The 10550-nt window shown below is 47.8% G+C and overlaps 1 protein-coding gene across 11 annotated transcripts in view; it reads right to left on the bottom strand.

The window, feature by feature from the left end:
* Nucleotides 1-10550, bottom strand: part of SMARCA4 (SWI/SNF related, matrix associated, actin dependent regulator of chromatin, subfamily a, member 4) — a 52203-nt gene that overhangs the window by 7966 nt on the left and 33687 nt on the right. For 7 of the 11 annotated variants that reach the window (XR_003093987.1, XM_025203849.1, XM_025203853.1 and 4 more), the window contains 9 exons: nt 10505-10550; nt 8929-9036; nt 7391-7477; nt 6477-6523; nt 6112-6278; nt 4084-4247; nt 2343-2570; nt 2017-2115; nt 1667-1744 (listed from right to left, as the gene is read on the bottom strand). The exon at nt 10505-10550 is cut by the window's right edge and continues 77 nt beyond it. Coding sequence is in view for 10 of the 11 variants with exons in the window: in XM_025203849.1 (XP_025059634.1) it covers nt 1667-1744; nt 2017-2115; nt 2343-2570; nt 4084-4247; nt 6112-6278; nt 6477-6523; nt 7391-7477; nt 8929-9036; nt 10505-10550 (1024 nt within the window). In the remaining variant the exon portion in view is untranslated. The remainder of the gene's footprint in view (nt 1-1666; nt 1745-2016; nt 2116-2342; nt 2571-4083; nt 4248-6111; nt 6279-6476; nt 6524-7390; nt 7478-8928; nt 9037-10504) is intronic. The other 4 variants (XM_006023386.3, XM_025203851.1, XM_006023388.3 and 1 more) reach the window with 1 other exon arrangement.

The following is a 10550-nucleotide window of genomic DNA, read 5'->3' as shown; positions in this document are numbered from 1 at the left end:
GGAATGCATCCTACAAAGAATTGTCCAGAGTGTTCCTATTGGATCTCCATGTTCTCAAACCCATCTCTCTTCTATCTATGGCTTCTGCCACGTTACATACATTACACAATTCACTGGTGAATAGCGCAATACATTTTGACTGGCCACATGTGCAAAGTAATTATCACGCAATTTACTGGTGAATCGTGCAATAAATTTCCAGCCACATGTGCAAAGTAATCATCATGCCATAAAAATGTCCATCCAGCTATAAAAAGAGCCAACCAGCTACAGAGTTAGTTCTTGAAAATGGGTAACATTTTTATAATTGTTTTTTATCCAGCTTTAATTTGAGCATGTGACAAGGCCCTACCTACATGTTCATCTCTTCAAGACAGTCTGGCATCTTAAGGTGGGTGCACTAGAAATGCAGAGAGATAAAGCCAGACCTGGAGAGGCGCTGGTGCCCGGGCATTGCTGAGGGCATATCGTTCCAGGAGGATCTCTTGTGAAACAATGAGCGGATCCATTTTACAGTGCGTTCTGCTTTGGAGCATGGTCTTGGGACTGTAAACAGGCTGCATGCTCACCTGGCGTTTGCATTTAACTGAACTTACTGCAAACATCGTTTGCTAAGTAAAGGCTACAATGTATTTAAGGAGCATCCGTGTAGGATCAGCAGCCCTGAAACTGCTTAGTGGTTGCTACTGCCAAGGCTTTCTGCTAAAAGAAGCCTTGAAAATGAGGGAACAGAACAGCCTGGAGCCCAGCACGCAGCATGGAGTCCTGCTCTGTGGACATAGCTCCTGAGAGCTTGAGTAACAAGGACAGAAAGAGCTGGCTCAGGGCACAGGCACAGGGAGGGTGGAGCCTGCTCCGAATTCCTGACCCCAACCTCATCCTGGAGTCTGGAACAATGCTGAGCACTGACTCCTCTCCTTTCCCTAACCACTGGTCCCTACTCCCTCACCAGAACTGGAAACAGAACCTAAGAGTCCCAGCTGCCTGTTCCCAGTTCAAACCAATGGACCCAATTCCCTTCCCAGGCTAGAAGCCAGGAGCCCACACTCATGAGCCTGTACTTCAATGGTTCTCAATTTTATTAGACTAAAGGAGCTTGCACAAAAAAAAGCCAACTCTTAGTTTTCACTCAGTTTTTGAGTGCAGAAAGATAATTGAGCAGCTCTTCTGTTGCAAAGAGTTCAAAAGGACCAGAACAGGTCAGAATGTTTTTAATCCTGTGGATTCCTATTTGAGATGCCTGCATTTCACCTTGCACATCATGTTTGCACATCTAACACTGCTAACACTGCCCAGCACAAGAATATAATTGCCATTTATTGGGTCAGACTCTAGGTCCTCTTAGCTCGGTCTCCTGTGTTGCACAGTGGCAGAAAGCAGACGCTAAGAGGGAGAGTAACTTGGGTCTGACATAAGTTTCTCCCCCACCAGCCATTCCTCTCTCACTTGCAGCCTCTAATGGAAGGATCTCAAAGGAACCCAAGCTGCCCTAGCACTTTGGTTAAGAATCATTGCTCTAGTCAAAGCACCAGGCCATGTTGCTTCTTTGTGACAGTACTTGAATCAAGCCCACTTTAGCTCCAGCACATTGAGCTGGCCCCTCAGAAGCCCCATTCCACGTGTCACCCAGCAGAGGTTGTGATATGCCCCCCCCCATGCCGCTCACCATGAAAAGGTCGAACTCCTCTTCGTGGCGGGCAATCATCTGGTTGACCGTTTCATCATCAGGAACCTCATCTTCTTCCTGCAAGATTCGAAAGCCCCCAATTTAGTGGCGAGGGGAGATGCGTGGGCGGTTTGTACGCTCGGAGCTGAACACCGCACCCGGTGAGCGGCCGACGCCTGTGCGGTTGCCCGTGTGAGATGAGTTGTGGTGGTCTCAGTCCAGTTTCTAGCGGACACTGTCCGCATTGCCAAAAAAAAAACAGACCACCAGCGGAGCTGGCAGCGTGGCTGGTGGTCTCCGGAGCGAGGCCGAGGATTGAATGGGCGTGGAGACTGAACAACCCCTCTCACCTTTACAGGTGGTTCCTCCAACTCAGCGTTCAGGCACAGGGTGGAGGCAGTGTGAGGGAAGCTTGCACTGCCACTGCCGCTGCCCGCGCTGTATCTGTTCTGTGGATAAATAGAGGACTTCAGTCTCCAGGGCTGTCAATCCGGCACTTTTCACCGACACTAATATTCACTTCAAAATAGAAACACGGTTTCATGCGGTTTCCTGCCAGCTCCCGCGCCCGCGGAGCGCCAGGAAAGAGCAACGGAGCGACAAATTCCAGTTGCACGAGGCCGCGAGTCATGCTTTGCAGTAGCTGGGAAGGAGGCCCTGGGATGCTGCCCCTTACCTCATCCTGCTCCTCATGCTCCAGGATGGCCTGCAGGAAAGCCCGGCGCTCGTGGCTGGAGGATTTCTGGTCAAACATGCCGGCCTGGATGACTTTCTGGTCGACATTCAGCTTGTACTTGGCTGCTGCTAGGATCTTCTCCTCCACGCTGTTGACGGTGCAGAGGCGGAGCACACGCACTTCGTTCTGCTGCCCGATGCGGTGGGCGCGGTCCTGAGCCTGGAGGTCCTGGGGCAGGAAGCGCAGGGTTGGCACAGAACCAATGTGGAACCCTCTGAGAAAACCATGGGACAGGAGCACCCAATCTGCTGCCAGGAACTCCATGACTCCCCAGGATCATGCTATAGCCACAGGGGAACTTCATGAACACACGGACGTTGGTTCACTGACTGCTCAGTGCTTGGAGATTACATATACCAGGCTACTGAGTCCTTGGAGGATAGGGACTGAATCCCAACTAGAGGGCTGTACTAGGGGGGCAGTGATCAAGGTCAGACAGCCCCTGAAGACTGCAGCCCATGCTATGGCTGCAGCCCATGCTATGGCTGCATGTGCATATTTCCCTTTCATGGTACAGAGGATATATTATTTTGGCTCTTATTTATTCAAGTTACGTGCCATCCTTTCTCCCCCCAAAAGCTCAGGACAGTTTGCAAGAGAAGTCAAAATATAAAAGGTAGATGAACTATTAGGTAAAATATATAGGTCTACAACAAGAATTCCCCAAAGAAGATCCTAATTTCAGCTGGCTTACTAAGTGCCTGTCCAAATAAAGTCTTCCAGTAGACGTCTAGGCTCGGGGCCTTGGATGGCCACAGGGGGAAGGAGTTCCACAGCAGAGGACTGACTGCAGAGAACGACCTCCCACGTGCTTTTGCCAAACGAGCTTGGTGTATAGATGGCTGCCTCAGGCAGAAGGTTGGACTAGATGATCTCTGGAGGTCCCTTCCAGCCCAGTGTCTCTATGATTCTATGATGCTTGTAGGAGGTTGCTCTCAGCTGACGAGAGATCAAGGTGGCATAAAGGAGAAGGCACGTCATAGGCATAGAGAGCTCAGTCCTTATAGGGCCTTATAGGTCAAAACCAGCACCTTGAATCATGCCTAGAAAGCTGCTGGGAGCCAGTGCAGATGCCAGCATACTGGCCCAATATATTTCTGGAGATACACTCCTTTCAGGCTGGCCACTGTTAGAGGTGAGTTCAGGCTTCTTACTAGTGCTTCTGAATGTCCACATACAGCGTAAGAGGAATGTCAGCAAATTTCAATGCCTTTGTGCAGCTTGTGGTGTCAGGAGAGGATGAGATCTCTAACCTCAGCAGCTAACAGAGATAATTAATAACTATGCTAATGAGCCTTGTTAGCCATGATCATTATACAGAAGCCACAAGAGGCTCTCGTGAGTATGCCAGCCTGCCCCATCTGTCAGAGTCAGCTGACAGGGAGCACCTGGATCCCGGTACTAGGTTACAGAGCAGACTCTTCTCTCAGAGAAGAGGCCGCAGCAAGGAACACGAGTTAAGGACTAAACGGCTGCTGTGAACGTGTGGCAGGGAAGCAGTGAGCACACACCATCATGCAGCTGGGCATGGTGCCCACATAAGTAAGCTAAGTGGGGAGTGTGGTGGGCACATGGTTCATCAGGCCCATGAGAGGTACATAAATACTTTCATGAGGAGCAGAGGGCCAGCATCCGCCCTCCCCATGTCCCAGCATCCCCAGTAGCCTGCCCTGTGTGTTACCTGGTGTGGGTTCCAGTCACTATCAAAAATAATCACAGTATCAGCAGACTGGAGATTCAGGCCCAGCCCGCCTGCCCGGGTGCTCAGAAGGAAAATGAAATACTCTGAGCCTGGCTCGTTGAAGGTCTTCAGCAGCATGCCCCTGTCTTCCGCTTTAGTGGTTCCTGTGGGCACAGAGAGAGGGACTGCAGGTGAGTGAGGAAGGATACCAGCATGGTGACGGGCAGTTCCTCTCCCAGTCCAGAGAGTGCAAACCACCCTGCCTCTAGACAGGGCTGGCAGGTGAGCCAATGCTGAGACATATCACAAGAACATAAGAACAGCCATTTTCTGGGTCAAACCTTAAGTTCATGTTGCCCAGTCTTCTGCAGCACAGCAGCAGAGCAGATGCTGAAAGGGAGAGTGAACTGGGTCTGAACAGGGTTTCTCCCCCTGTTCCTCTCCCACTTGCAGCCTCCAACATTTAGGGTTTAGGAAGTTCCAATTCAGAGGCTGTGCCTTTCACTCCCTCAGTAGCTACTGATGCCCCTTCCTCCAAGAATGCATCCAATCCCTTTGTGAATCTGGCTAAACTCTCAGCTTTCACTACATCTGGTGGCAACAAGTTCCACACTTTAATTACACGCTGGGTGAGAAAGAACTGCCTTGTGTTCATTTTAAACTTACTACCTACTAATTTCATTGTGTGACCCCCCCCACAGTTCTTGTCTGGTAAAAGACAGTCAATAGTAAATCCCTACCAACTTTCTCTGTTCCATTAAGTATTTTGTAAACAATTCTCATGTCTCCCCTCAAGCATCTCTTTTCCAAACTGAATAGGCCTTGCCTTGTTAGTCGTTCCTCAGAGGGAAACCCCTCCATACCACTGATCGTCCTTGCTGCCCTTCTCTGGACTTTCTCTAGTTCTTCTATATCCTCTCTGAGGTGTGGGGACCAGAACTGGGCACAGTCTTCAAGATGTGGATGTACCATAAATTTATCAAGGGGCACCATGATACTTTCAGTTTTGTTCACAATTCCCTTCTTAATAATCCCTAACATTTTGCTTGCCTTTTGATGTAAGCTGAGCACTGAGCTGATATTTTTAAAGAACTGTCCACAATGACTCCCAGTTCTCTCTTCTATGTGGTACCAGCTACTGCAGAGCAAGGCACTTCCAGCAAGATTCACGCCTCCGTACGAGGCACTGGCAGTGGTATGTATCATTTTGTTCAAAGTGGTTGCAATTTAGACAGCCAACACAAGGGGTTTGGTGCTAACAGACTGACCTGGGGGTGACTCTTGCCAGGCAGTTGCCTCAAACCAGCACAGCAAACTCCCCCTGTAACTCCCAAAGACTGGATCAGACCAGGCATTGGGCTTATTGCTTTCCCCGCCGAAGATTTTAAAACTAGCAGTTTCCTGCCAAGAACCCATTACCTGGATCCTCATGTCTGGCTTCAATCCCTAGACTGGAAGGGGAAAACAAGCTTCTAACTTCTCCTCAAGCCTGAGCTTGGAGCAAACAAGTTGCTGAACTGAATAAACCAAAAGAAAGGACATTCTCTCTGTGTACCTGCAGAAGCACCTGCACCTATCAATAAATGGCTGTGGCAATTTCTGGTTCCGAAAGCTTAACTGGTGACTTTCCCAAGTTTGGTGACTTGCCTTTCTATGAGACTTTAGCAGGGAACTGCTGATATTCTTTTTCATTCAAATAAATAATGCTGAATTTGAGTCTGGATGTTCGCAGCCTCATTTCAAATTGTGCAGCAGTTGATTTTTTTTTTTAAAGCATATACTAATAAAAGTGCTTTTTAAAAAACATATCAGTGATTTTTATCATCTCATACGTTAGTGGTTTTAGTTTCACTCAGAACATTGTTTGGAAAATGGTTGCTTGGACAACTGTGCATATTTCAACTGTGAGTTAATAGTATGCAGGTGCATCAAATCAACCTTTCTGCTCTCCTCCATTGACTGCTCACTTTACAAATGTGGGCTTTAAATCTTCCAGAACCTTCAAAAGCAAAGAGGACAGAAACTCACCATCCAACCTGAGGTATTTGAAGCCACGGTAAGCGAAGTAATCTTCCATGATGGTCATGAGGGACGTCATTTGACAAAACAGCAGCACCTTGTGGTTGGTGGCTCGTAGTTTGGGAAGAATTCGATCTAGGAGCTCAAATTTGCCAGAGGCTCGGTACAGATCTAGTCTGGGTCACAGAAGAGGGAGGAATAGGAACAGGTGGGAATGAGCCAAACAACTCAGCATGACCCTAGCATGACATGAGATCTGCCAGTGCTCACTGCAGTGGCACTGACCCAATTCATTTCAGTCTTCCCCAATAAAACAGGCCATACTTAATGAGCTACAAGGACCACCCCTGGAAAACTCTGAAGTAGTCACTTACCCCTGCACTATACCTCCAGTAAAGCCTAAATGCTCCGAGAAGGATTCCTGCAATCAAAAAAACAGAAGCACCATCACACTGATTGCACTGAACTCTTCCAATCAAACACAGGTGTCCAGTATATCCAAGGGTTTAGGTTGTAGGGGTTTAGGTTGTAGCCGTGTTGGTCTAAGGACATAGGCAGACAAGGTTCCTTGGGTGAATTTGATATCTTTTATAAGACCAACCCAAATAGTTGGAGAATAGTTATTAAGCAAGCTTTCGGGTTCAAAAACTCTTCGTCAGGCTAAGGAAGTTTCAGCAGTTGGTGTGTGCTCTTCCTGGATGGAATGAAAAGTAAACAAGCCAGGGGCTGGGGAGTCAGTTGCCAGGCAGATTATAATGTATATCCAACACACTCCCAGAATTGGCCTGATAGAAAACTGACCCTCAGGTCCAGTAGAGTAATTAGCAACAGCAAAAATGTTCTGCATGAGACACCCAACTGTGATGTAAATAGTGGGAAAGGACTCCTAGGAATATCAAGATTGCAAAAAGCCTTGTATCACAAGATGAGAAGACACTGGAGCAAACTGGAATGTTTGTTCCCCAGTGGAATGTTTGTGGGTAAGGGGACTTCACTGATCACTGCCATGTTGGAACAGATCCCAGAAGATTTCTGGATGTCAGGGGGGAAGATTTCCAAATGAGTAAGGGGGGAAACTCCACATAGCCCTACATGGGACCTTTCCAACCTGTGTCCATGTGGCGTTGAAAACGCAATTGGTCTGCACAGCTATGATTGCCTAATGCCACTGTCTTTGTCTCACTGGCACCCCATCTTAAACCAGATGGTAAATTTACTGGGGGATGTGACAAGCTTGTACAGACCCTCTGGTCACCAGCACAACAAATGCCCCCTTGCCACACTTTACCTCTATGTGCTGAAACATGTATGGATGGTTGCAGATCTTCCTCAGCTGCATGATTGTGTTCATCAGTGTTTTTGTACCGCCTTTGCCCTGTGGGAATAAAGTGAACAGTGTGATCAAATGGAAGCTACAGCTGTGAAACGTTATATCTTGTACTGTGTCAGCGTGGACAGTAGTTTTACAAAGCGATTAGATTATGGATTGTATACGATGATTTGGATAGGGATGATCCTGACTCAGGCAGGGGTTGGACTAGATGTGACCTCTGGAGGTCCCTTCCAGCCTCATTTCTCTATGAAAGATCAGCTTGGACCTAGCTCCCCTTTGTCTCGGCACCTTATGGACCTTGCAAATACTAAAAACAAACGTAGGTGAAAGCGGACAGATACATTTAAGAAGCAGCCTGGGGTTGATCAGAGGCTGAATGGCTTTGTTGACTGTATTTCCTTTTGGATATACCTCTGTGTTGACTGTATTTCCTTTTGGAGACACCTCTGTGTTTAAAACACACTGTTCTGGAATGGCTGCTATGGTATGTACTGTAAACTCATATGTGAAAGCCACACTTATCAAGCACCAGAGCTGCAGCCTTAGAGAGGACCTGCAACCAGCCTCCACACCTTGGTCTCAAGTTGCAGCAAGGGAAGTTTAGGTTATACATTAGGAAAACCTTTTTCTCATGAAAAAAGTAGCGAAAGCACTGGAACAGGCTACCCAGAAAGGTGGTGGACTCTCCATCCTTGGAGGTTTTTAAGTCCCAGGTAGACAAAGCCTTGGCTGGGATGATCTAACTGGGGATGCTTCTGTAGCAGGGGGTTCGACTCAATGACCTTCTAAGATCCCTCCCAACTTTCCAACCCTAATTTCCTATGATTCTAGGACTCTAGTCTAGGCAAATCTGATTTCCCCATCTCACTGCAAAGACGGCTGCCCACAGCAGGACTTTCTACCTGGACAACGCGTCTTTCATCTGTGTCACCCATCAGGCAGGATGATAGAATCATAGAAAATTAAGGTTGGAAAGGACCTCAGGAAGTCATCTAGTTGAACCCCCTGCTCAAAGCAGGACCAGCTTCAACTAGATCATCTCAGCCAGGGCTCTGTCAAGCTGGGATTTAAAAACCTCCAAAGATGGAGACTCCACCACCTCTCTAGGTAACCTGTTCCAGTGCTTTTACTACTCTTTTACAAAGGTAACAGAGCCCACTTAAGGTGGCCACTCTAGTCCATTACTGGGGCTCCACTCAGAAAAACAGCTACCGCAGCTCCTGTGTCTATTCCCTGCTGGGGTGTTAAACATCCAGGGAATCAGCACTGAACTGAGGCTTGTCCAAAGCTTAAAGTGTATTGAAGCCCACTATGCTTCAAGAAAGCCAGGGGGAGTTGGACACTTTGCTTCTTGAAAATGTTTTCCTAAAGGTATTGATGGAAGTAACAGCAACGTGACTGGTGGAACAGAATGGGGAGTGGAAGGGAGGAATCCAGTGGGTTAAGGGATCCCAGCTGGGTTGTAGGTAAAGCAAAAAGCCTGGTTGCCAAACCTTTTTATCCTTCTCCGACCCATCTGTGAGCAGCACTCCTTTGGCCTGCATGTGTCTATACAGGACCCGCTGCAGCGCCGACATGTCGCACTTGATCACGTACTCCACCTGTGAAGACCGAGGAGAGGTTCCTTTCACACCCAGCGACAGCCTGCAGCTCTGTCCTGCACTTCTCTGAGTGTCGCCCACTGCTGCCTCTTGGCCCCTCCCTCTTTGGCAGTGTGCTCACTTGGGGCTTGCTTCCCATATTGGACAGAGTACCCCAAGATGCTGTTTAACCAGGGCTGGGAGGCACAAATGCAGCCATCAGACCAGGCTGCTCCTTCCCTTCTTTCCTCTTGCTAATTTTGCTTAGGCCCCTAGGCACATGTTATATACATTACACACTTCAATAGTGAATTGCGCAATAAATTTAGCCTAGCCACACAGGCAAAGTAATTATCACATCATAAAAACATCCACACAGCTATTAAAAAGCCAACCAGCTACAAAGTCAATGCTTGAAAATGTGTAACAACTGTCCAGCTTTAATTTGAATGTGTAGCAGGGCCCAGAGTTTTCTAATGGGCTCAGAGGGGCCCATTAGGGCAGAGACAGAAGCTGAAAAGTCACTGGCCAGGGTGTTACTGAAGCACTTTCAGCTTCTGCAGGGGAGGTAGAAACTACTTCCCAACAATGGAATGGAAAGAAAACTACTCAGCAGAAGCCTCCAGTGGGGTAGCACAGAATCAGCTCCCACCTGCTGAGAGAAGCAGCAGGCAACCTCACACGATAACTATATGCAGGAAGAGACCATCTGGATCACAAGCACAGCTGCTTTTGAGGTCCAGGAGCAAAACAGCTGCCTGAAGTACATTTTCTAGGGATGCCTCAGATTGTGTTTTAAACAGGTCAAGTCATGGGGCCTTCCAGATTCCCTGTGTCACAACTTTCTAAAAACTCTGGCAATAATGATGTAGTCTAAAACACTGTAAATGGGTAGGTCATTGAACACTATTTAAGCATGGCACAGATGCACTAATTTTAAAGCCTGAAAATCTTCCCCTGCAGAAGCTGAAAGTGCTTCAGTAACACCCTGGCCAGTGGCTTTTCAGCTCCTGTTTCTGCCCTAATGGGCCCCTCTGAGCCCATTAGAAAACTCTGGGCCCTGCTACACATTCAAATTAAAGCTGGACAGTTGTTACACATTTTCAAGCATTGACTTTGTAGCTAGTTGGCTTTTTAATAGCTGTGTGGATGTTTTTATGATGTGATAATTACTTTGCCTGTGTGGCTAGGCTAAATTTATTGCGCAATTCACTATTGAAGTGTGTAATGTATATAACATGTGCCTAGGGGCCTAAGCAAAATTAGCAAGAGGAAAGAAGGGAAGGAGCAGCCTGGTCTGATGGCTGCATTTGTGCCTCCCAGCCCTGGTTACTCAGATCTTCTACCCAGCACTGGCTGGTGAAACATCCCATCACCCCTGACCTGAGCCCAGTGTCTTGTGCCTGACTTAAGCATCCAGGAAGCAGGACAAGTGTGTGTGGATCAATTGGTAAATGGAGTAGGGCAGAATCCCCCTCCCTAACTTTACCTTCTCTGGCAGCTGTGCTTCTACTTCCTTCTTCAGCCTTCTCAGC

Source organism: Alligator sinensis, unplaced genomic scaffold, assembly GCF_000455745.1.
Source record: "Alligator sinensis unplaced genomic scaffold, ASM45574v1 scaffold707_1, whole genome shotgun sequence".
In the NCBI taxonomy this organism is placed as follows: Eukaryota; Metazoa; Chordata; order Crocodylia; family Alligatoridae; genus Alligator; species Alligator sinensis.
This window is presented reverse-complemented; position numbering and strand designations above follow the sequence as displayed.